Source organism: Poecilia mexicana, unplaced genomic scaffold (genome assembly GCF_051168715.1).
Source record: "Poecilia mexicana isolate PSO_F unplaced genomic scaffold, ASM5116871v1 scaffold_7, whole genome shotgun sequence".
In the NCBI taxonomy this organism is placed as follows: domain Eukaryota; kingdom Metazoa; phylum Chordata; class Actinopteri; order Cyprinodontiformes; family Poeciliidae; genus Poecilia; species Poecilia mexicana.
In genome coordinates, this window is record NW_028263376.1 from 27,345,936 (window position 1) to 27,368,590 (window position 22,655).

Below are 22,655 nucleotides of genomic sequence, written 5' to 3' on the forward strand. Positions count from 1 at the left end.
TATAATTCATGTTATGCTGCAAAACAAAAGGTCTGACGGGAAATAATCAGAAGATATTCTTTGCTTTTTCCACATTTCATGTTGCAGCCTTATTTCAAATTGCATTCAATTTCCCCAAGATTCTAAACACAAATACACTTTCATGAAAATGCAGAAAAAATGGTTTTTGTAGATTTTTAATAAATAAAAAAATTTGTAAATTTGATATAAATTTATACATTTCTTAAACATTAAATTGTTTAAATTTATTAATTTATACATTAATGTAGTTTAATTTAACAAATTAAACATATTTATGTGAATATATATGTAAATATTCACAGTCGCAGTCCATCTTAAATTTCAGCTGTTTCCACTGTTTGGAGTCCAGCTGTGATAAATTCAGTTGAAATGGAAATGCAAGAGTTTCTTAAAGAGACAGGCCCAATTTCAAGGAGATAAATTACTAAATTGTACTTGATATTGACAGCATTTTTATCACAACTGAAGGTAACGCAACTTGATTGTGCTATAAAATGGCACCATGTGGCTGGAAAACATAATACCGTCCCTTTAAAGAGTCAGGAATAAGCGACAAGAAAATTAATAATCTCCAAAGCTCACTGGTGAAGAAGCTAATGGCATGTTGCTGTGGTGAGAAATGTGAAGCTGCTTTTTTTTTTTTTTCCCCTTTTCTCATGACCCGAGGAGACTGAGCATTTTCTGTTCTTGCCTCCAAACTCTGGAGCAATCTTTATCTGCTAATACTCACTTAGCTCCATCGTTTTTAACTTTTAATTCTGTTCTTTTAAGGCTAATTTTTATCCCGTTAGTTTTTTTTGTCAGTCTTCGTATTGGTCATGTTTTATTTTATGGACCTGTGCAACACTTTGGATGTATAAAGTGCCCCATTAAAAGTGTATTGATACCTTGTTAACTGGTAAATATTACAAACAGTAACTGCAAAACTCATAAGGATGCAGAGAAGTTCTTCATTAGGACTTCTGATCTAATGCATGTCATTTACAGCAGGATTCAATTTCTTGCTGCAGATCTCTTTTTAATAATCTCAATCTTTTTCCCAAGGCACAACTGATTGAAACAAGATACTACTTAAAAAAGCAAAGGGTAAACAAAAGGCTGAAATCAAAGGCTACAAAGTTAAAATTAAAAAAAAGGAAAGCATGTAAAGCTCTGCAAATCCCCTTGGAAAATTTGGCATTTCCCCATTTTTTAAAATATGTATCCATACATGGAAAAGCAAATTCCACTTTATCCAGACACTTCAAATATGTATTAGAATCCTTGATGTAACAAATACAAAAAAAAAAGAAACAAAAAAGGGAGCAAGACACTCCAGTAATAAGCACCAACTGAACACATGTAAGAAAAAGGAGGAATTTATTGTATATTGTCTATGTACATTTTGAACTAAATCATAAAAGATCAGCACAATATCATCACTGAATTTTGAAGTTTTCACCTATGAACATGATGATCAAATACCCATGGCAACACACCAAACATGGACAGGAGTGTTTTGACAATTTTGGTTCAACTTGACATCATCATCATCATCATCCTCCCACTTTCCATCTCTCTCTCTTTTTTCCGCTACACTTCTACCCATGTTAAATAGTAGCAGCAACATTTCTGGGGTGCACAGCCAATGACCCAAAAGAGAAAGAGAAAAAAAAAAGAAAATCAATCTGTAGGACAAAACGGGGGAGGGGGGATAAGTCGACCTCAGTGCAGAGGGCCCAGTGTTTGAGACGGCATGCAAAACGGACATGACACATGGTTCAAGGTGATGGCTTCGACAAACATTAACTAACGCCCTTGTGGACATAACAGTGCAGAGCCCATAGGTGACGAATATCAGTGTAATACTTTCATAGTCTTGTCCGCAGAAGTAGAATGAAAACATGCAGTTCCCCGCTTGCGGCACGTCGGTCCTCGAAGGTTCCCCGCGTCTACCTGCATGTTCGACGTGATCCGCCAAGAGTTTGTCTGTTTTCCTGTTTTTTTTTGTTTTTGTTTGTTTTGTTTTTTTTTTTAAAAAAGGAGCCAGTGGCAGTATTTAAGATCAACACCAGGTCCTTCTGTATTCCAGTGTCAAAATGAGGAGGAGATGGAGACGTCACCCCGGGTAGAAACGGGTATACGCAAGGAGAAAAAGGATCAGTAGTACCACCAGGCTGCCATGAAAGGAACAAGTGGAGGGAAAAAAAAACAACAACCATAAACTCCAGCAATTAATGTTTGTTAGCACAGTTAGAAACCATGCAGACAGGTTAAAAACAAGAGATCTGTTAAAGTACCGTCCAATCAAAAAAAAAAAAAAAATCAGCATCATTATGTCAATCTGGACCTGTGGCATATAGAGGAGGAGAAAAGAAAAACGCACGTTTTATATACAAATAAATCACATGTACCCATAATCAGTAGTGTCTAATGTCAAAAGAAGAAAAGCCATTACGACCTCTTTACACGAAAACATAAATCAAAATGTACTTTTCGTTGCCATTTCATCACGCCTCTCGGAGCGCACGAAGCCACCGCCAGGGTTAACGGCTACATTCATACTCACACTGAGCATCACACGAAATGAATGAAATAACCCCTTTAACCTCGGCGTCTACACTCTGGTTTGTCGCGTCTCATCTCACAGTGTTCATCAACATGAATTTTAAAAAGAAAAAACAAAAAAAAAAATCTATAAACAAATAAATAAAACAGTAAAACCATCCCACCAAACATAATCCCTGCCACTTTTTTTTTTCTTCTCCTGTCCTCCAAACTAAAATTCAGGGCTGGACCACATCTCATTAATGTGATTCCTGCAGGCGGTCGGGAAGCTACAGCGGAGTGCAACCACGGGTTAAACCAGATATTTTACACGGACTGTAGGCAGACGTACAACTGTTTTTATCCTGGTTAAAATCAGGATTACCAAAGCAACGACTGCTAACGGCCAGAATTATCCAAGAGCTCGACTTGGGTTAAACGGTCGGCGCATCTCTCCTCAAGCTTCCCACAACAGTCTGCTGGCCGTTTGGCTCTTTTCTTCTCTTGGAACCGATGAAGCTAAAGTTTGACATCTGTTCAGCTCTAATGCGCTCGAATCAGGGGTTGATGATAACCACTCCAAAACGTTGACTGCTGCCACTTTGTGGCTAATTTGGAGGCATGGTGGGGTCGCCGTCCATTTGGAAGACTTTACTTATTTTTTTTTCTTTTTTGTTGTGAAGTGCACCAGTCCCTCCCGCAGGAGAGTCTTAGTACCTGAAAGAAATTACTGTTAGCTAGCTCATCTTGAAACAATGGCTTCTTCCTCTCAGAGCGGCCTTTCAGCCCGTCTGGGTAACCGACTCGTTTCCCAGTGGAAAAAGACGCCTCTTCACAAGGTGCTTTATCTTTGTTCTGAGGTCCATTTGCACCGCTGGGGCCAAAACAGTCGTCTGTGGAAAACAAAACCTGGACATATTCTCATTGTGCTTTCTTGCCTGTAGTTGTTTAAACCGATGGAGATGCGGAGGTCCACAGTTTCTCTGCCTAAGATCTTTGCCGATTTCGTTTGGATTTTCAACAATGCCACAGGAGGAAGCGACGTGTCTGAAGCGTCGACGCCTTTCGAAGCTGCAGCGTCGTCTTCGTCATCCGGGTTTCTTAAATTTCAAGAAACTTTTGAATGTTCTAGCATTTTGCAAATAAAAATAAGTTTAGCATGACGGAGAGAAAAACAGTTGCGTTTTCCTACGGCGAATGCAAACATCTGGTTTCACCCTGCGGTTTCTTTTTGCATCATACTCCAGTGGGGTAGGTTAGAAAACAATCTGGCTGTTCATGCTTCATTTCAAACGACAGATTTCTTTGTTTCTGAATAAATCGTCTAATGAACTGCAGCCTGTTTTTAGAAGGCGCCATCCTGGAAACATGCTCGACGTCCAGCCACCTTTTACACACAAACGCATAAATAGAAACAGTACTTCAGCCCCTGTCCTCTCCTTCACTCACTCACTCACACGACGGCGAGATATTGCAAAAAGAAACACAGCCGGAGTGTTATTTCTGAAACGTTAAAACCCACAAGAGAAGCTCCTCTGGAAAACTTTTAAGATCCATCACTGAACCTAACGGGTAAAAAGAAAATGGGAAAAAAAAAAAAAAAAGTCACTGTACAGTAATTCCTGCCCTGGTAAATGAAAGGAGGTTGAGTGTATGTTATTAACAGTGGTAGTGTTGTAGAGTGGCCCGTGGGTTAGGAGGAGGAGGAGGAGGAAGGAGAGGGATGGGTGACTTTCAGTAGTTTTGGCTAAAAAGGTGAGGTAGGCCTTGTCACAACTTGGAGTGTGGCTTCAAAACTGGCAGGGTTGTTGGTTTCTTTTTTTTGTTTTGTTTTTTTGTTTTTTTCTCCATTTGCAGTCTGTCTTTAGTGTTTGTTTCCTATGGGAGTGTGGTCGGGTTGTGCGTCTGTAGCGCCCCTCGCTGGCCGCCGCCTGGACGCTCACATCTTCACGTCCTCCTCCACGCTGAGCTGAGACAGAGTCTTCTTGATGCGCAGTGCCGTCAGTCGCGCCGCGCCATTGGCGTACCAGCACTCCCGCATGATCTTCCCCATCACACGCAGCGACTGCAAGGCGAAACACACACACAGGTCAGTTTGAGAACAAAACGCTTAGAAACGCATCTAAAGTTACTTTTTGTACCTATATGTAGGAAATCCATTAGAGAGTAATTTTTTTAGATAATAGACACGCCTTTAAACTTTACTTACTTTAAGATGATTAAAAAAAAAAAAAAAAACTACTGCAATTTAACTTCTTGGTCTAAAACAAACTATTCCGCAGCTTCACCGTCTCACAAAACGTCCTAATGAAACTAAACAAGAATGTTGCAGAGATTTTATACATTAAACCAAAATAAAACGGTGGCTAACTGTGAAGTGGAAGGAAAATGATTTAAATCTAAGAAGTGTGGCAGACATCTTGTTTTTCACCCCCTGGAGGTTAATATTTTATACAACCGTCCTTTTTGCTGAAATTAAAACACCAAATCTTTTGAGGTAGGTCTGGACTTTGACTGGGCCACACCAACACAATGCTTTAAACCAGTGGTGTCCCAATCTTTTGGCAAAAATAATTACGTTTAAAGCATTTGGTGGCCACAAAACTAAATAAAAAAAAAATGGCTAACTTTCTTGAAGTATTTATTTTTTCTTTTTTAAATCACTAATAAACCAATCATGCAGGATTTTATTTTAGCAAACACAATAGTAAGGGTCTTGTACATTACTGTAGATCCAAAACTTAAGTTACTTTGTAGATTTTCTTAGCTTGTGTTTCCTACTGGGAACTTCGTGTAGCTTTTGGGTCAAAGAGTTGGCAGTAAACAAATACTCGTAAAGACGAGACATTTCATACAAGTTAACCAAACCGTCTTCCTATGTGGTCTGCAACTACTTTTAGACAACCTCGACGTGAAATACCTCGTAGCTCTGCCACCAGTTGGGAACGTTGGGCCTCAGTTTCTGGTCACAAACCACCTTCCTCATCTCCTCTATGGACGGGTCAGAGGGCACTAGGTCATAGTAGGGCAGCTGGTACTCCTCATGTATGCCTGTGGAACAGAGTGAAGAGGTGGACAGTCTCTTATTGAATGTTCCTGTCCAGGTTCCTTTACCATCCAGCCGCGGCTGCAGGTCTTACCTCCGGTGTTGCAGCGGCGCGCGATCTCCCAGTACACCAGGCCCAACGCATAAATGTCGGCGCACTTAAAGGAATCAAAATGTTTCATGTTGATGGTTTCGTCTAAGACTTCTGGAGCCATATACCTGGATGGGTTCAGAGAGAACAAAGGGGTTTGAGCTACAGAGAATCCTGACAAAAATCAGATATAAAGGATGTAGCAAACCCTGAGGTTTGTCGTTGTTGACCTTTGGGATCAACAACGAGCCGCTAAAAGTGGAAGCAGTTACCTCTTAGTGCCCACGCGCTGGTTCGGTGCTATATCGATTGTGTCTGTGATGGACTCGTGGCGGACAGCCAGGCCCAGGTCGGCTATAGCACAAGTGCCGTTCTTCTTAACCAGGATATTTTTAGACTTGAGGTCCCGATGAGCAATCCCTGGCTTACCTGCAGGAGAAGCGTCATGAAACGAGACGAAGACAGAGGAGGAGGGTGTGTCGCTTGGGAAAACTAAGCGAGTTACAGACAGAGTCAAGCCTCACCCTGAGTGCCGAGGATCTCCATGTGGAGGTGCGCCAGGCCGCTTGCAGCCGAGAGCGCCAGCTTGATCATGCCCTCGATGGTGACGGAGTAGCGGTTCAAGTAGTCAAACAGAGAGCCGTGCTCGTGATAGTCCGACACCAGCCACAGCTGCGTCCATGTGCCGTTGTCTAAAGGAAACCGAAATAGGTCAAACCGGATTAATGGGTCATTTCACTCAGCCTCATCTTCAACTTTTAGCTTCTTTCCGTTTGGTTGCGTCAGCCCTTACACAGAGCTGTAAGATGGGTTAGAAGTCTGATTATAACCACCTTTATTGTCTGCTGCGATGAATCCCAGGATGTTTTCGTGCCGAAGCATGATTGTCTGGTAGATCTCGGCCTCTCTGAACCAGGAGCGCTCCTCCCTGGACGAGAAGATCTTGACGGCAACGTCTCCGCCTCTCCACTTTCCTCGCCACACCTCTCCGAAACGCCCCTTCCCTATTATCTCCTGCAGCACGATCGTCCTGGCAACCGTCCGCTGCACAAACAGCGGCAGCCCTACAAGGAGCAGGCTGTGTGAGACACGTACGGAAGAACAGACACGGTGTTCTTTAAACAGGCGGTGCGTACTGACCAGAGCCAGATCCTGAGGTGGACATGTCATAGATGAGGTCCTGCAGGGTTTTGTCCTTGGCCAGGTACAGGTGGTCGCAGGAGGGGTCCTCCACCTCCAGCCGCTGTCTGTGGCTGTAGGCTCTCTGGTGATACTGGAAGAGGAACACTCCAACCATCAGCAGCACACAGAGCAGGAACACGGGCCCCGCTATGACCGCAACCAGCTCAACTGGCCCCCAGGAGCTCCCCGAGGTCACCCACTCTCCGGTCGTCGGGTCTTCACGCAAAAAAAAAAAAATAAAATAAAAAAAACAAGAAGAGGAGGCAGAAACAATTAAAAATTAAAAACCTTCAGCTCGGAAGCTGTTAGAAGTGCATCAACGACGGTTTTTACCTGGGACTTTCAAGTCAATACTGTTGCAGTAATCTACAAAGCAGCAGTGAACGTTCAAGTGCCCTTCGGCGCTCTTGCAGTAGATGGGGGGAGTCATCTTATCGGGGTCGAGGCAGTGCCGCAAGAGCACATCTTTCCCATCGGACTTGTACGTTGAAACGAGGCAGGCGCCTTCTGTCTTGCACTCGCCCTTGTTACAGTTTGTGCAGTTGCAGTATAAAGCTGCAGAAAGAGACACAGACGTGCATCACTTACTGAGACAAAGACGAGTTTCACCACACACAGAGCCTCGCAAGGATCGCAACACACCGTGGACTTTCCCACAAACTAAGCCGTGGGGGAACTCGATGGACGGTTTTCAAACTTTTTACAGATAAAAAAAATCTGAGACCTGTTGGCGCTCACTGGTATTCAAGTCTTTCTGAGTCGACACTGTAGGATTTTAAGCTGCAATTAAAATCGCAAGGCTCTTGGTGAACGTCTCCGCCGGCTTTGGACGTCTACAGACGGATTGTTCCACTCGGTCACAGGAGATCCACAGATTCTCCTGCTTGAGCTGTGGATTTCTACAGCTCCTCCAGAGCAACTGTGAGCCTCTTGGTTGATTCTCCGATAAACGCTCTACCTGCCCGGCCTCTCAGTTTAGGTCAGGGGTCTTCAACATGAGGCTCCGGAGCCACGCGTGGATCTTTAGCCCAGCTGCAGTGGAGTTTTGCTCTATAAAACCTTTCATGTACTATTTGAAAAGAAAAATGCAAACAAGAATTTAGATAGTGGCAAAAAGAGGATTGTTTTTGCTTCTAACTAGCTGCTTTGTGCATCATTAGGCTTTTTTTTTTTTAAAAAGGTACTTTGTTCACTGGTTTTAAGACTAGGTGGTCATTCTCTCATTTACTTTATTTTATTTAAAAGCTAAATAAAATAATTCACATTTAGTTGTGCAATACCTAAAATATCTAATAAAATATTGTAATTTTTAAATCTACAGTACCATCTCTTTCTAAAAGTTGTTTAGGTTTTGCAGCTCAAAAACATTTTATTTTGCAGAGCGAGGCAAAAACCCCTCCAAAAATGGCTCTCTGGATCGACTTGTGAATCTTTAAACGCTATCGGTTGACCAGTTTTATTTTTTTTTAGAGTTTTATTAGAGTAGAGAGGATGTGTTACTTTGAACGGCTACTGACTCAGCTAACAGCGAGTAGATCGTTGGAACAGACTAGAGACATTTAACTTGGCATTTGTGGTTAAAATGCAAATCTGATAATAAGCAGGATGTGATTCAGAACAGCGAGAAGCCAGCATAGAACCTGCATACGATCACCGCAGTAATTAACCTGTAATATGTTACAACAGAGGACAAGTAATAACGGCACCGGAGAAATGCATCAAATCCGAACGTTGGTGTGAAGCAGCCACACCATTAACCATGCTGCTACTTGCCACTCTTCAAGTCTCCATTCATTTGCACCAACAGGTGGCACCCTTGAGCCAAATTTTAGCTTAAAAAAATGGAACCTGACAACTAACAGTGTATTATCTCCAATCAAATGCTAATAAGCTTCAGGATTTTGGCAGGTGACCTACGCTCTACTCTGTCACATAAAGATGCATTAAAACGTGACAAAGTGAAGACTAGTAAGAGGGGTAACACTTTTCCTCAAATACTGTACACATCTTATCCAGCAGGTGGAGACCTCACCTCAGAATCTGAACACAAATTACCGAGTGGGGGCCGTTCAATTGTGGGTAGTTTATGATCATCATCATCATCACCATCAGCTGCAGGAGCAGCAGCAGCAGCCAGACGGCCCCGGCGGCCCTGAAATCAGATCTCTCACTGCAGATGAACCCAAACACGCAGAGTGGAGACAGACCCGCCCAGAGGGACACGCAAAGTGAAATCCAACAAGGGAAAAGGGCCTCTGCCAAATCCCCGATGCAGCAGCAGGTCTTTCTCATCGTGACACTTAAAGCGGACTCTGTTCGAGCTAATAAGACAAGACTTCTGTTAAATGCAACACACTCCTGCAGAGAGACCCCATTAACAGGAACCCAATGGACGTGCTACCGCAATAAAACTAAGGTGGTCCAATGAACATGCACACACAAACGCAGTTAAATTAGTTCAATGCCAGAAAGTCTGCAAAATCTAAAAACAATAAAAACAGCTTTCTTAGTTTCCCAACCGACCAACAGCCACAAACTTGATTAGATTTTCAGAGAAATGTGATTTTGAGTCATGGCACACATGCTTCTCATTTAGGTAAGGTCAGCACAAAGGGCTTCCTCCAACTTATTCTGCTCTCTCCATGCTTGCAGGACAGTATCAGTAGCTTTTCCCTTTAAAAAGTGGGGAAAACACAAATGACAGCCCCAGAAATGATCCCTGGTAGAAATAAAGGCTCAACTTTAATCCCTCCAGACTAAAAGAAAAAAAACCCACTATCCTAAAAACAACACAGGACAATCCTTATTCTCCAACAAAAACAGGACTCCGTATTGGTTGGATGGCTGACAATGTCTGGCCCACGGGGAGGGGAAATGGGTTTAAGGTGGCAAGACTCCAGTAATCCTGCATGTTTTCTACCGAGAGCTTCTTTGACTCCATGAGCTCATTGATGTTCCCTTTGAACCAACTTTAATGTCTGTATGTAGGGGGGGAAAAAAAGTGTTGGAAGATTTTAATCACTCTTCTGTAACATCATCATTATTATGCAGGCATGGACTAGTCTTTGGTGTAAAAGTATATTACAGTTAAAAAAAAACAAAAACAAAAAAAAAACTACTGTTTGAAAAAGGTTTTGAGGAAATTTCCCAGAAAGTTGAGCCTGGAAATTTGAGGAAATGTTCCAAATTAGAAACTTTTCATGAAAATTATTAAATTATTAATGAAAATTATAGGGATGTAAACAAACTGCACGACACGCAAAGACAAATGCAAATGTTTTATTGAAGGAAGCCTAGCGTTTCCTGGTTAAACATTAATATTTGCCCAATGATATAAATAAAGTTTGTTTCCCTTTGTGTAGCCCACAGACTCAGTCACAGCCCAGGCTGCTGGAAGCCCTGGTTGTCTTAAATAAACTTGCAACTGTTCCTGCATCAGCTCTGATTGCTCAAGATGGGATTAAGTTAAAATATATAATTTCCCCAACCATGCTTAAAAAGACCAATCTTCATATTCTCACAATTTTCCAGCTTTAGAAATGTCCTGGGATTTTGTAACCCCTAATCCTGCAGTTTAAACTTCTTTAAATGAGATCCTGAAGAGAGTGACGCATCACTGCCCCTCCCCCACACGTTGCTCTAAACTCAGGTTACTTGTCTGTTTTTTTTTTTGTTTTGTTTTTTTTTTAACCGTCTGAACTATTTCCAAAGTTCCCCATTCACTCTTGTTAAGAAACCCTGTTTCATCTAAGCAGCTGACTGCAGGCTCCATCGGAGCACATAGCCTGACTAATTAATCACACTGTTACAGCTTAATTTACATGTCTCACTCTATAAGGGGCAGAAGGATAAAGAGGTATATTCTCAATCTCAAACAAACTAGGCTCTAAAATGTACAATTAAAATGTAACCCGTATTACTTTAGCAGAAGAAGGAATAAATTGTTTCTTTAGGAACATCCTGAAGGGGAAAGCCGAGTTGGATCTTGTTTTTTGTTGTTGATGAAGTGCTTTTGCTGATGTGTTCATGCTTATTCAACAATAGTGACTGGAAATACGGTACGTTGGAAGATTTCGTAACGTTTCTCATCTGCTAAACATTGGTGTGTGCGTACGTGTGCGTGTGTGTGTGTGCGCATTTATGAGAATGAATCTTAATCAGTGGGAGAGATGCAGGAACTCCAGCCCAAGTGTGACCAGACTGGCTGAAGTTTGCATGTGGATGGAATTTCCTGCAGGATAAAGGGGGGGGTGGGGGACAGGAGGGGGGGTGAAAGCAGAAAAACAAGTCACGTCACTGATTTCCAGCATTAACGGAGCAAAGCAGTTTAGCTAAATAAAACCTATGACAGCAATACAAGCAGCAGGTTTAATACAGAGGGACTGGCAGCCTTTTTCCTCCGTTGTTTACTGCTTTTCTGTGGAATACATCAATTATTTACAACTGCGCTCACACAAGATGCATTTGATCAATCAATCCCCCAGAGCAATATTTAAAAAAAAAACAAAAAAAAAAAAAACTTAGCTTTATGAGTAAATGCTTCTCCTCAAACGACTCATTAAAGCCAACAGCTGTCTGTCAGTTTCACTGTGATGCAGCTCATCTCAAACATATGGCGCCCATGCACGGCAGTAAATCAAACTCGGAGGAGCGCCACGATCTCAACCCGGCCGGCCTGCACGTCGATCACGGAGCGGCGTTGCGGCGAGACGGATGCTTCCCACATGCAAAGACAGAAGCTCAGAAAGCAAACCGAACAAGGCTCAAAACATCCACATTCACTTCCTGAACAGGCCATGGATGGTTTGTGGTCTACCAAGATTTTGGTTTGTGGAAAACATTTTTCACTTCCTTCTCTCTCCCTCCCTCTAAGACCTACTGTGTGATTACAACACGTGGAGCCTGCTCCCAAACTGAAGCACGCCAACAGCCCTGTCGTTTGCCTCTCTGGGGGAACCAACTTCAAATGGTAAATACGGTTTAGTTTCTGACAAATCTAGCCAAGTGAAAAGTTTAAACTTAGAGGTATGAATTCCTGAAGCTAGTTTTCTACTGACCAAGAGTACAGACGCAACGAGAAGTGGTGAAGCAGGGGATTTTATTCCTACAATCTCCACTATCTGGCTAGTCTGAAACTAAAAATCGGATCTTTTTTTCCCCCCCCGTTTTCAGACCATGACGACACTCTTTGGTGTGGAAGCTGTTACTCAAGGAAGAAAACTCTGAGTTAAACATCTTCTCCATCAGTGAGGTCTCGGGGGGGGTGGGGGGGGGAAGAGAAAAACTAAAAATGCAAGAATGAGGCTCTTGTCATATAAATACAGGTGTCTATTTTATTGGTGTGTCCACTTTGACACCAGATGCAGTTTTGAATTAATAAAGTCAATCACCTGATCGTGACACCCTGTAAAACTGCTCTGGTGAACGTAGGCAACCATCTTTTCTATGTGGTACATTTGAAATGCATTGATCATTGTAATAGATATCCACACAGATGGGTATGTGTGTTATAACATTTTTTTTTTTTTTTTTAGAAAATATGCAAAATCACAATTATCTCGACTAAAAATGTCTTCCTGCAAATGTGTGTGCACAGAAGTCCCGTCTACGATTAGTGTTGAGGTGTTTGTGTGTCCCAGCTGACGCTCCGTCAGAGCTACATTTTAAAAACAAACATGGTGGATAGACAACAAAGACATCAACACTGTGTTGTTTGTGAGCAGCTAAATGGACAGACATATGGCTGATGAGGAGGCAGAAAAAATAAACACAATAGGAAAAATAAGAATCGAGACTCCTGAATGTCCTGTGAAATTAGGAAAGCTTTCTTTCTGCTGCGTTTTCCCCTCAAACATGAACTAGATGAACATTTAACTGCTTGGCTCTGTGCCCGACTGTGATCATCTGAAAACTGTTGAGAAGCCCTCATGCGTTTAACTTCTTTTTAATTACACGCAACTGTGAATTTAATGTCAACATGTGATTCAAAAATAAAAAATAAATATGATTATTGTAGTTTAGATCAAGGTTTAGGTAAAAGAAGCGCATTCTGACTCATGTGGGGTTGAACTGAGGCCTTTGTTTTCTTTCAGTTCAGTCTCATCAAATTGGTCCTTCTGAATAATTAAGAAGTTTTATTTCCAGATACATAAGTAATACGGGCTTATTAAATTTATGTATGAGGAGGTACTTCAAAAATATTTTGATATGATTTTGTGGTATGCAAAAAGGAAAAAGGTTGACTACAGAGATTATGCACAGACATTTACAGTTAAAAGGCATAACGATATAAAGGGCACTGAGCATGCTCATCACCAACATGATTCAAATTCAGTTCAAAAATACTTTGATTTATCTAATAAATTATGTCAACCCTGTAAAAGTTTTTGAAACAATGCCGAAATTATAATTTATTGTAGAGGTCACAAAAACAAATTATTAAAAAGGCTTCTAGAAAGGTGCTACTATATATATATATATATATATATATATATATATATATATATATATATATATATATATAATATTAATTAATAATTTATAGGGCTGTTGTAAACGAATATTTTAGTAATCGAGTAATCTATCGATTATTCTTACGATTAATCGAGTAATCGGATAAAAAAAATTATAAAATGAAATATTGGTAAATCTGGCATAATACCGGTGTTACTATCAGATATCAATGTCAGTCCAATTTTTCATATTTGAGCATCCCTAACAGTTGCTTTTTGTAGTTTAGAAAACTAACCTGTAACAATAATAGCTCACTTTCTAAGTTAACCAGAGGAAAAGTTATAGAAAAATCTGAAATTATATTGAGTTTAATAACAAAGAGGCAGGCTCACAAATATGCTTATAAAAAATGTCTACAATCCAGCTTTTAGTTTATGTATTCATCTTCAGTGAGTTTAATAGATTAATTAAACTCACCTTGCCACCTAACCTGTCACGCTTTGGGTTTGAAAATACGGGAAATGCCGCCTGGAGTGGGAGGAGAGGGCGAATGAACGAACGAACGTAAGATGGGGTGGAGGGAGGAAATAGTCCAGCGGACTGACGAACCGTTAGACCGGGGGACGAACACGGGGGGAAGCAATACGGGATATTTACGACACCTTCACTGGTCACTCAGAAACTCATCTACCAGCCATGTACGATGCGCTCCGCCACCCGTTTCTTCAGACCGGGATATGAAATTTATTGTGCGGTTCGTCGGTAAAGCTACATTTACACGGTAAGCATCAGCTACTCAGCCGCCCGCCCTGTTCAGGCTATCCGCTCACCTCAGCGCTCTTCCCGCCGTTCGCTTTCAACCAGCAGCCCCGGAGGAGAAATGCTGCCGTACTCCAGGCATTCCCCCAGTCATTTTAAGGATGCTTATTGGTTCCCCAAAAACGATAAAAAGTCGGGCATTATCATCAATCAATAAAATCCCCACGGGCCAATCTTGAAGATTGGACTTTATGCCGCTGAGACTTAGCTTTTGTCAACAACTCAGAGGCGGAAGTGAGAGCTCCGCGCAACGCAAATGAAGTCCCGGCCGGAACACGGTGCGCTAACTAATAAAACATAAATTAACGAAGCTTCGAGGCAGGTAAATTTTCCTCGAGGAATTTTAGTAATCGAGGTACTCGAATCATTCGAGGAATCGTTTCAGCCCTAATAATTTAGCAATTAAGCAAACAGCAATGAATTACAGCTTTTGTTCTCAATTAATTCGGAAACCAGTATTTTTATTTTATTTTTAATATTTTGTAGGAAAAAGGGTTATCTTGTAATATCCCTCTCAGAGTTTAGGACAGGAATTGAGTACATTTAAAACATTTTGTTCAAAGCGGGACGAGTTTTATTTGTCAGTAAATCTGTACCGTAACCTGGAACTGGAATATTGTAGATTTTCAGTAATACAGATGGAGCTTTATAACTCTGGCCTGTTTTTCTTTTATTATTTTAATACAAACATATTATTGGTAAGATTATAAATTTATTCAAAAAGTAGAAAAAAAACCAAACTATTTTACTCTTATGTATAGTTCATAAAGGAAAATCCCAACCAGGAGGAAAGAACTTAACGATAGTAAGAGATCAGACATGAAAATAAATCTGATCAGAGCATTTCTATTGAAAAGGTTAAGACTGTGGATGATAACAGAATCAAACAAGAGCCGCTGAGCCACAAGCATCCCTTCCTGAGCCACGCTGTTTGCACAGCGCCCTGCATATCTCACTGCATTGTGAGCAGAAGTGTTACAAAGCTGCGATTGAAAGCCCCATTTTAGGACCAAAACACACAGATCTGAGCCGACGCCGGGTCTGTGTGGTTTCAGGGAGCCCTGCTCTCGTATCCACATAACTGGTGGTCTTTCACACTGGTCCTTTGTGTGGAGATTAAGGCGACATGAGGAGGGATTGGACTGGCCCTACAGGAACAAAGCCCAGAGCGGAGGGGTGGAAGGGGGGACTGCACTCCAGCAGGAGGGCGGAGGGGGTGGAGCGCTGGGGACAGTCTGGGGTTACCAGCAACAAACCCCAATGTTTTGGTGGGGCCGGTCTGAGCGAGACAGGAGGGGAGTGGGGGGGTGGGGGTGGGGGTGGGGGGCTGGTGCCCATTTGGACTGGATAATATAGAGTAGGAGGGAGAAAAGGGGGAACAGTTTGGAGGACTCGCAGCCCCCCAGCTGCTATTGAGGTCTGCCCGAGTGACCAGCTGCGACTGTCATTAAAACCCAGTCTAGACTTTGACTTACGGGAGGGAGCAGGAACAGGGAACGGTGGAGGAAAACAAGGAGATCAGGAGCACAACAGCCATTCGTCTGAGCTGCTAGTGAGTGGAGTTCCTATCATTCCGTTCGTGTTGAGGCAGGAAACGGCAGACATGGCGAGGAAGGGATTTAATAAAACATCACTGACATAAACATATTTCTTGGTCCCGACAAAAAAAAAAAAAAAAGGAAAGATGGGAAAGAAAGAAGAAGAAGAAAAAAAGAAAAGCACAGCAGAGTCGCACTCCGAGCAGATTCACCCATTAACCTCGGCGATGGCGTTCCTCCGTTGCCCGGGGTTACTCATGCAGAACAATCCTGTCACAACAGATGAAGTTTTAGGGAAAGGGAACATCAGAGAGTCTGGTGAGGATGCACAGAACTTCCCTGGGCGACCGGCAGAAGGTTACACACACGCAGTGTGTTTTTCTGGGGGCCCCGGAGTCGGGAGACAGAAAGCATGCGCTTGTGTACAGGGAGGAGAGCGCCATTACCAAAATGCACTGGCTGAAATTAGATCCATACAGATACCAGACTGAGAGCTGATCAAGACATGCAGACGCCACCAGACAGTGCGAGTGCAACACACACACATGGCGGAGCACACGGGCACACACACACCGCAACTGTGCCCTAATCAATGCTAGGGGAAGGCAGAAAGTCATTACCTTTGTCTGCATCTCGGGGTCAGATTACCGATCTGATTCTAAAGTGAAGTCTCTGGGGCTGAGGCTGCATCTACCATCCCTACCAACCCACACCCCGCAGGCTGCGTCCCATCCTGTCTGCCGGTCCTCCTGGACGGGATCAAACGCTCGCTCTGGGTCAGCCACAGGCACTCACATTGGTCAAAGTTTCATCCATAAAAACCCAGGCATAATAAATCGATGTTTCTTCCACAAAATCGATGTTTCTTCCACAAAACTTAAAAAGAAATATCAAACCTTAATACTGCTTTGCTACACCCATCTAAAAAAAAAAAAAAAAAAAAAAGAGGATTGTTTAAAAAGTGATCTGGTTATATTTGAATGAGACAATTTATGTAATTTTTCTAATTGACACAGAGTTTCGGTTAGCTTTGAGATCAGACTTGTTGATTAACGTTTTTTTTCCCCTTTGGACTGTGATACACAAGAGAAAGCCCCAATGATCCAGGTTCTCAGGCACAAAAGAGAAAATGAAGCTTCATCATCATTCATGAATCACAGAATATGCCACTCTCCATTTATACCTCAGAATAAAAACTACATGGTTGACGTGTTTAGAAAAATTCGATGTATTTAATGATTTTTGATTTTAAAAAAGTAAAGAAAAGAAAAAGAAAAAAGGGTCATCTTTTAAAAATCTGTCTCAAAAACTCCCAACCACAATGATTAATGAAATATTGGTCGATTCCGACAGACAGAAAATTGATCATTTCGTCTCCAATTTAAGTGAAACTTAGAAACTTTTTCCATTCTAAACCACGAATAGAATCAGCTAAATAAATTGACAAAGTGGGATGCACTGATCAGGTTTTGTGTGGCTAATATTAATTTCAAGTGGTCCGTTTGATCTGCCCTGGATATTCAGATTTTTTCTAAGAAATGGAGAGAAATAAAAAAAAAAAAACATCTCAAACTCAGTGCTTTATTACAACTTGCATAAATCTCAAATCATTTACTCAAATGAATCCAGGATGGCCACAAAAACAATGCAATTTTGCACGTAAGCTACTTTCTGTTCTACATATTGAAAACACTTAAGCTATCGCTACTACAGAGCAGCTACTAGGTGTATGAAATGTGTGTCAAAGAGTAGCTAAATCCCATAACTTTATCAACAGGTCTGGCCTGAGTCACACCAATCAAAGCAAGTCCTTCACGGGAAAGAGAAGGAGCTGGAAACAGCCTTGTCAAGCAGACTGCTCACATTCCAGGAGAAAATTACACAGCAAAGGAGCGTCTAATCTTTATGCCAACAGCAGCTCAAAAAAAAAAAATAAATAAAAATAACATATCAAACGCAAAGACACGCTACACAAAACAGGTTTAAGGTTTTGCGTTAGCTCGCCAACATAAACTGCTACCAAATCCATCCATCAGCGACACATTACTTTTTTGTGTATGCAATATCGTTCTCTTGCAAACCTGTGTGTGCAGCCGCTAAAAACAAAGTAAAACACTGAAGTTGGCGTGCTCGGACTTGGTAGTAAAATCCCTTGTGGTCAAACATCAATAGTGGCAGAGCCGGGTCAGAAAGAGGCTACGCTGTCTGCTTTAGCAATTAGGGCTCTGTGCCTCCGGGCCAGTGGAGGTCATTAACAATACTGGTGATTATCGAGTGAAAAGTAGACCACCCCGGACCCGAGCGGACGCCAACTGGCTCCACGCCACGCTATAGGAAACTGTTGGTAAACAACCATCGCTATGGAGAACGTGTCTGAGCCAAGCAGAGGAAAACTTTACACAAGCTGCAAAAAATTCATTTGATTAAAAGTCAGCCACAGGTCGAAGGATGTTTGAGAAGGGCGCAGGGGGGAAAATACCAAACTGCTTTTTTGTCTCAAGCCAAGAGGCAATATAAATTTCCCCCTCACCTTTCCCATCTAAAGTTTATTTTCTTTTTCAATGCACACCTTTGAAACCAATAAGTCTCCCTCTTTCTTTGCACAGTCTCTTGGCTCTGACCTCATGGGCAGGTGAGCACATGTTTTATTTGACTACGATTCCACCACATGAACTCCCGCACATCATGTGCAGCATTAAATAGCACCTGTTCGCAAACTAGGAGCTCCCCAAGCTTGATTTACACAGAAGCACACACACGAATGACAAAACCCTGGCACAGTAGGGCCAACTGTGAGAACAAAGTTCAAGAGATAGCAGAAAATTAACACACCTTCCCTGCAGCGCTTAAGAGAAAGCAGCCCAGTTGTTACTTGGCACACCGGAGGGAGCCGGTAGATGAAAACAGAAGTTGGACTACAGTTAAAGTACAGATTAAAACCCAACAAAGCACAAGGCCTTCTTTCTTTCTTTCTCTCTTTTTTTTTTTTAAACAGACAAAAAAAAAAAAAGAGATAGGGAGGGACGCACCCTGCCTCAGAGCAACTCAGCCGACAGCACATATCACATTGCTACTGGGTTCGGTTCACACACACCGACTGTGTCACGCATCCGTTTAATGCCCATAACACCAGAGGTTGGTAATCTGTATAAAGTCAACAACACGTGACAAATTCACCAAACCTGAGAGGAGATAAAAATAAATAAATGAATAATAATAATAAAGTCCCTTTCGAGGACCTGATATATCTGCTCTCACTGCAGCAACTTTCAGGTTGGGCTGGTTTGGGGCCTTCGCACAAAACAATCCATTATGAGGTGTGAGACGGCTCTCTGCGAGTCTTTAAAAAAAAAAGAAAAAAAAAGAACTTGGCCATCATGGCCCTGCCTGATTTTCACTCTAAAAGTAACCACCCCCCCCCCCCACGAACAAACACACACACCATTACCCTCACCCAACACAGTGAAAGGTTTGGAGCAGGCAGGCAAACCGGCCATGTAGGTGTGATCATTTCCTTCAAGTCAAACCTTGCTGTGCTGCACCCTTATCTATCCGAGCGGGGGAGGAATAGTTTTCTAATTCTTGTTCGGATGACTCAACTAACATATGCTTTGAAAGATGACAACATAGCCTGACTATTCCTGACGGTTATTATTTTTATTTTTTTTCCCCAAATCGCTCTGCACAGTGGCAAGTCACAACCAAGCATGAGCCGGTTACCAACCTGTTCAGACCACGGTCAGAACAGGTTGTTTCAACAATGCTACATCCATTTAATGACACGCCAGAGAAAGTGCTAGCATGACTAGAACCTTGAGTTAAGTAAAGCCACTACATTTTTCGACATTTTTTTTGCCGGTTGCTGCACACTGCAGGTCAGCTGCCCTAAAGAAGATTCCTACACAATCCCAATTCTTGCAGGAAAAACTAATTCAGCTGCCTAAAAAAAAAAATATACAGTAGCAGTTTAAACTTAAAGAACGCCATTATTCTCATAAAGGTCATCCTGCTCTAAAATTAGAAATCCAACTACAGGTTGGCTATTAGAGGAGAAGATGACCAACTAATCAGCAAATATCAGCATGCGTATATGCATGCAATGATTCTACGGCTTTTGAAGCCATTTGTGCTGCAATTAGTTGATCAACAAATATAATGTACACATTTTATTTGTTAAAAGTTGAGGTCTTGAGAATTTCTAATGTTTTTGGTAGAAAAAAAAAACTGTTTCATTTACCTGAAGATTGGTAGAAAGTTTAAGAATCAAACTAATATGCTAGTAGTTAATGTTTTAGAAATCAACAGATTTAATGTGCGACCAGATGTTTAATTACTGCAAGAACCAGTTTTCATACAAGAAGACAGTTTATCCTTCTTGAAAATCACACAACTCATGCCATGAAAAAACCAGTAAAATGATAAAAAGATGAACATTTCTTTCACTCTAGAGTATTTTGTGTTGGAGCTTATCAAAACTGAAAATTTACGAGTAACAACATTTTGGCTCAATGAAAGAATTCCTGAAGGTACAATAACATTTTTGTTTCAACCACAAGCAGGGTATTAACCCAAGAGCTTTCTTTGTCAATGTTTCAAGGCAAAATTGGTTTTTAAAAGAAATAATAGCGAGTTTTGTCTTATTTTTTTACTGTGCAAGCCTAGGACCATTAATTAGAATTTTATAATGGATACTTTATGGCTTTCCCACATATGCGGTTTTGGCATTGCTAAAATAAAATAAAAATTCTTAATAACTCTTGAATATTGCAAATAATTCTGACTCAAAAATGATTAAATAAGTTGTCAACTGACTTACGTGCAACAGTAAAAGTCAACATGTCATACTGTTTCAGCGACAGCATTAGATCATGTTACAATGCCTTGTTTGTTCTGTGTGTGAATATTACTTTAACCCACTCTTTTCACACCAGCTCATGGGTAGTTGCAACGTGGCTCCACAAAGAAGGCAATTTGCTAATTATCTGCATAAAATTTCATGCGATTAGGCTGAATCGCAAAAATTCACATTTAAATCCAGCCTCTTCTGTAGTTGTGGTCCCGGGTTGGTAGGAATCAGCTGCTCCAGCATCTGCTGGGGGGCTTATTAGGGGGGAAATCAGAACCAGACCAGCGCCTGAAAAGACCCCCAGACTCTGCACATTTCCATCACAATGAACCCAGACTTCAACTCCGACTCATGTCTGAGTCTTTTCACTCATGCAGGAACCTCCAACTGCATCTATTTGTTGCATAAAACAGATTGACGCTTCAACCGGGGTCGTCTTATGCGAACTTTCTAGCGTGCAAAGCAGCACTTGACCATATCGCCTATATTTAACCAACACGCTATCATTTACCCAGTGTACCGAGCAACACACTGATAAGCAGGTATAATAGGCCACCAACAAGAAGGTGTTTAGTAAATAACTTCGCATATCAGAGGAGCAGGGATTAACTTGTGCTTTTAACACAAACTATAGTCTGATTATCTTTATTAACGCTTCATATCCCCAAAATACAAGATAAATCCTTGCATTAGTAACGCATCTGTCCAGAGGAGGATTTTTTTTTTATTAACATTAGTCAACTTCAAACATTGGGGCTAGCGAATGCTAGCTGGCGCCTCGAACACACACAGCTCCACCATGTTGTTGTTGTGGTTTATCCGGCCGCTGCGTGTTCGTTGCCGACTAATTTCCTTTCATTCGTCGCTGTAAATCCCAACAAACAGCGAAACTAACAAAACAGCGGGGCTGTCGGTCGCGGAGAACAGCGACCGCTGATTTAGAGGTCGGCGCTAGCCAGACGCGGCTACCGAGCTAGCTAAATCCCCCGATACACGGAGCGCCATGATGATCATCAGCGACAACAGGCAGTGCCCAGTCCAGGAAAAACACACCGAGACAAAAGCCGGAGAGGCGCTCCGGTTCCACTCACCGTCACCGACGGCCGCCAGCCCGAGCAGGGCCAGCAGCGTTAGGGCCGTTTGTCTTAGAGCCATGTCTTCTGAATTCCCATGTCTACGCGAGGAAAAGCGCCCGAAGTGTGTCGTTATCAACACGGTCAGAGCTGAAACACAACCACAGTCCGACCGCACACACCACACCACCAGATACCAGCCAGCCCGCCGGTGACGTGTTTAAAGGGGGAGGGCTCCCCCTGCCTCCCTTCACTCTGCCTCCGAGGTCACGGCTGCGTGTTTGTGTGTAGGGGGAGGTAAACACAACGATGGCTGAATTACAGACCTCCAGTCTCACATTATCAAGCGAGAGTGAGATTTTCGCAGATTTTCTTATAAATACACAAAACGGAACAGTTCAGCGTGGTGCTTAGCTTCCCTTGTCTGGGTTATGATTCAGCCTCAGACAGATGTCAGAGGAAACATCTTTTTCCTCTTTATAAGAAGCAGAACTTACTAAAATGTTAAGTGTATTTTTACAGGGCTTATTATTATTATTATTATTATTATTATTATTATTGGCCTCGTATTGTTCTATTAATTTAATCGAATATCTAAATCAATAGGCATTGTCACAAAAATTAAAATAATTGTTCTGACTTTTGTAGTTATTCATACTCGTAGATCAACTTGTCTATGTTCAATTTTTTTTTGTTTTGCAGTGTGACATGGCAAACAGGCCCAATTCATATCCAAATATAATTATATAACCAAAGCTATTCAGAGGTATAGACGGATTCAAATCCATTACACATGTGAATTTGATCCTAGTTATGATGCAGTGCAGTCAGACTCTTGGTATGATGGACATTGGTAAAAAGTTACATAAGGAAGCTGAGCCGATTGCGTAGAGTCGTTGACTATGCAGCAGTTCCTCCCCCTGAATATCTATTGGCGACAATGGAAAGAAACAACTTCCTTTTAACAGGGAGAGACCTCCAGCAGAGCAAGGCTCAGACTGAGAGGCTCTCCGCTATGACTGACTGGAGTTTGAGAGGACAAATCCACAATTGTCTTCTT

At 41.9% G+C, this 22,655-nt stretch overlaps 1 protein-coding gene across 1 annotated transcript; it reads right to left on the reverse strand.

The window, feature by feature from the left end:
* Positions 1–1,363: 1,363 nt before the first annotated feature.
* acvr1ba (activin A receptor type 1Ba) lies at positions 1,364–21,833 on the reverse strand. Its single transcript, XM_014993304.2, has 9 exons — positions 21,614–21,833; positions 7,200–7,421; positions 6,825–7,082; positions 6,518–6,748; positions 6,209–6,376; positions 5,957–6,113; positions 5,688–5,812; positions 5,468–5,598; positions 1,364–4,612 (listed from the first exon to the last, which is right to left on the reverse strand). Exons 1-9 carry the CDS (start codon positions 21,675–21,677, stop codon positions 4,487–4,489), a joined length of 1,482 nt encoding a protein of 493 aa, XP_014848790.1. The 5' UTR covers positions 21,678–21,833; the 3' UTR covers positions 1,364–4,486.
* Between the last annotated feature and the right edge of the window lie 822 nt (positions 21,834–22,655).

What these genes read in the sequence shown, in the direction of transcription:
- acvr1ba (XM_014993304.2), bottom strand. Translation starts at nt 21,677, where the DNA reads ATGGCTCTAAGACAAACGGCCCTAACGCTGCTGGCCCTGCTCGGGCTG. An exon ending in GCTGGCGGCCGTCGGTGACG is followed by an intron (nt 7,422 to 21,613) that starts GTGAGTGGAACC and finishes CTCTTTCTGCAG; the next exon opens with CTTTATACTGCAACTGCACA. An exon ending in GGAGATCCTCGGCACTCAGG is followed by an intron (nt 6,114 to 6,208) that starts GTGAGGCTTGAC and finishes CTTCTCCTGCAG; the next exon opens with GTAAGCCAGGGATTGCTCAT.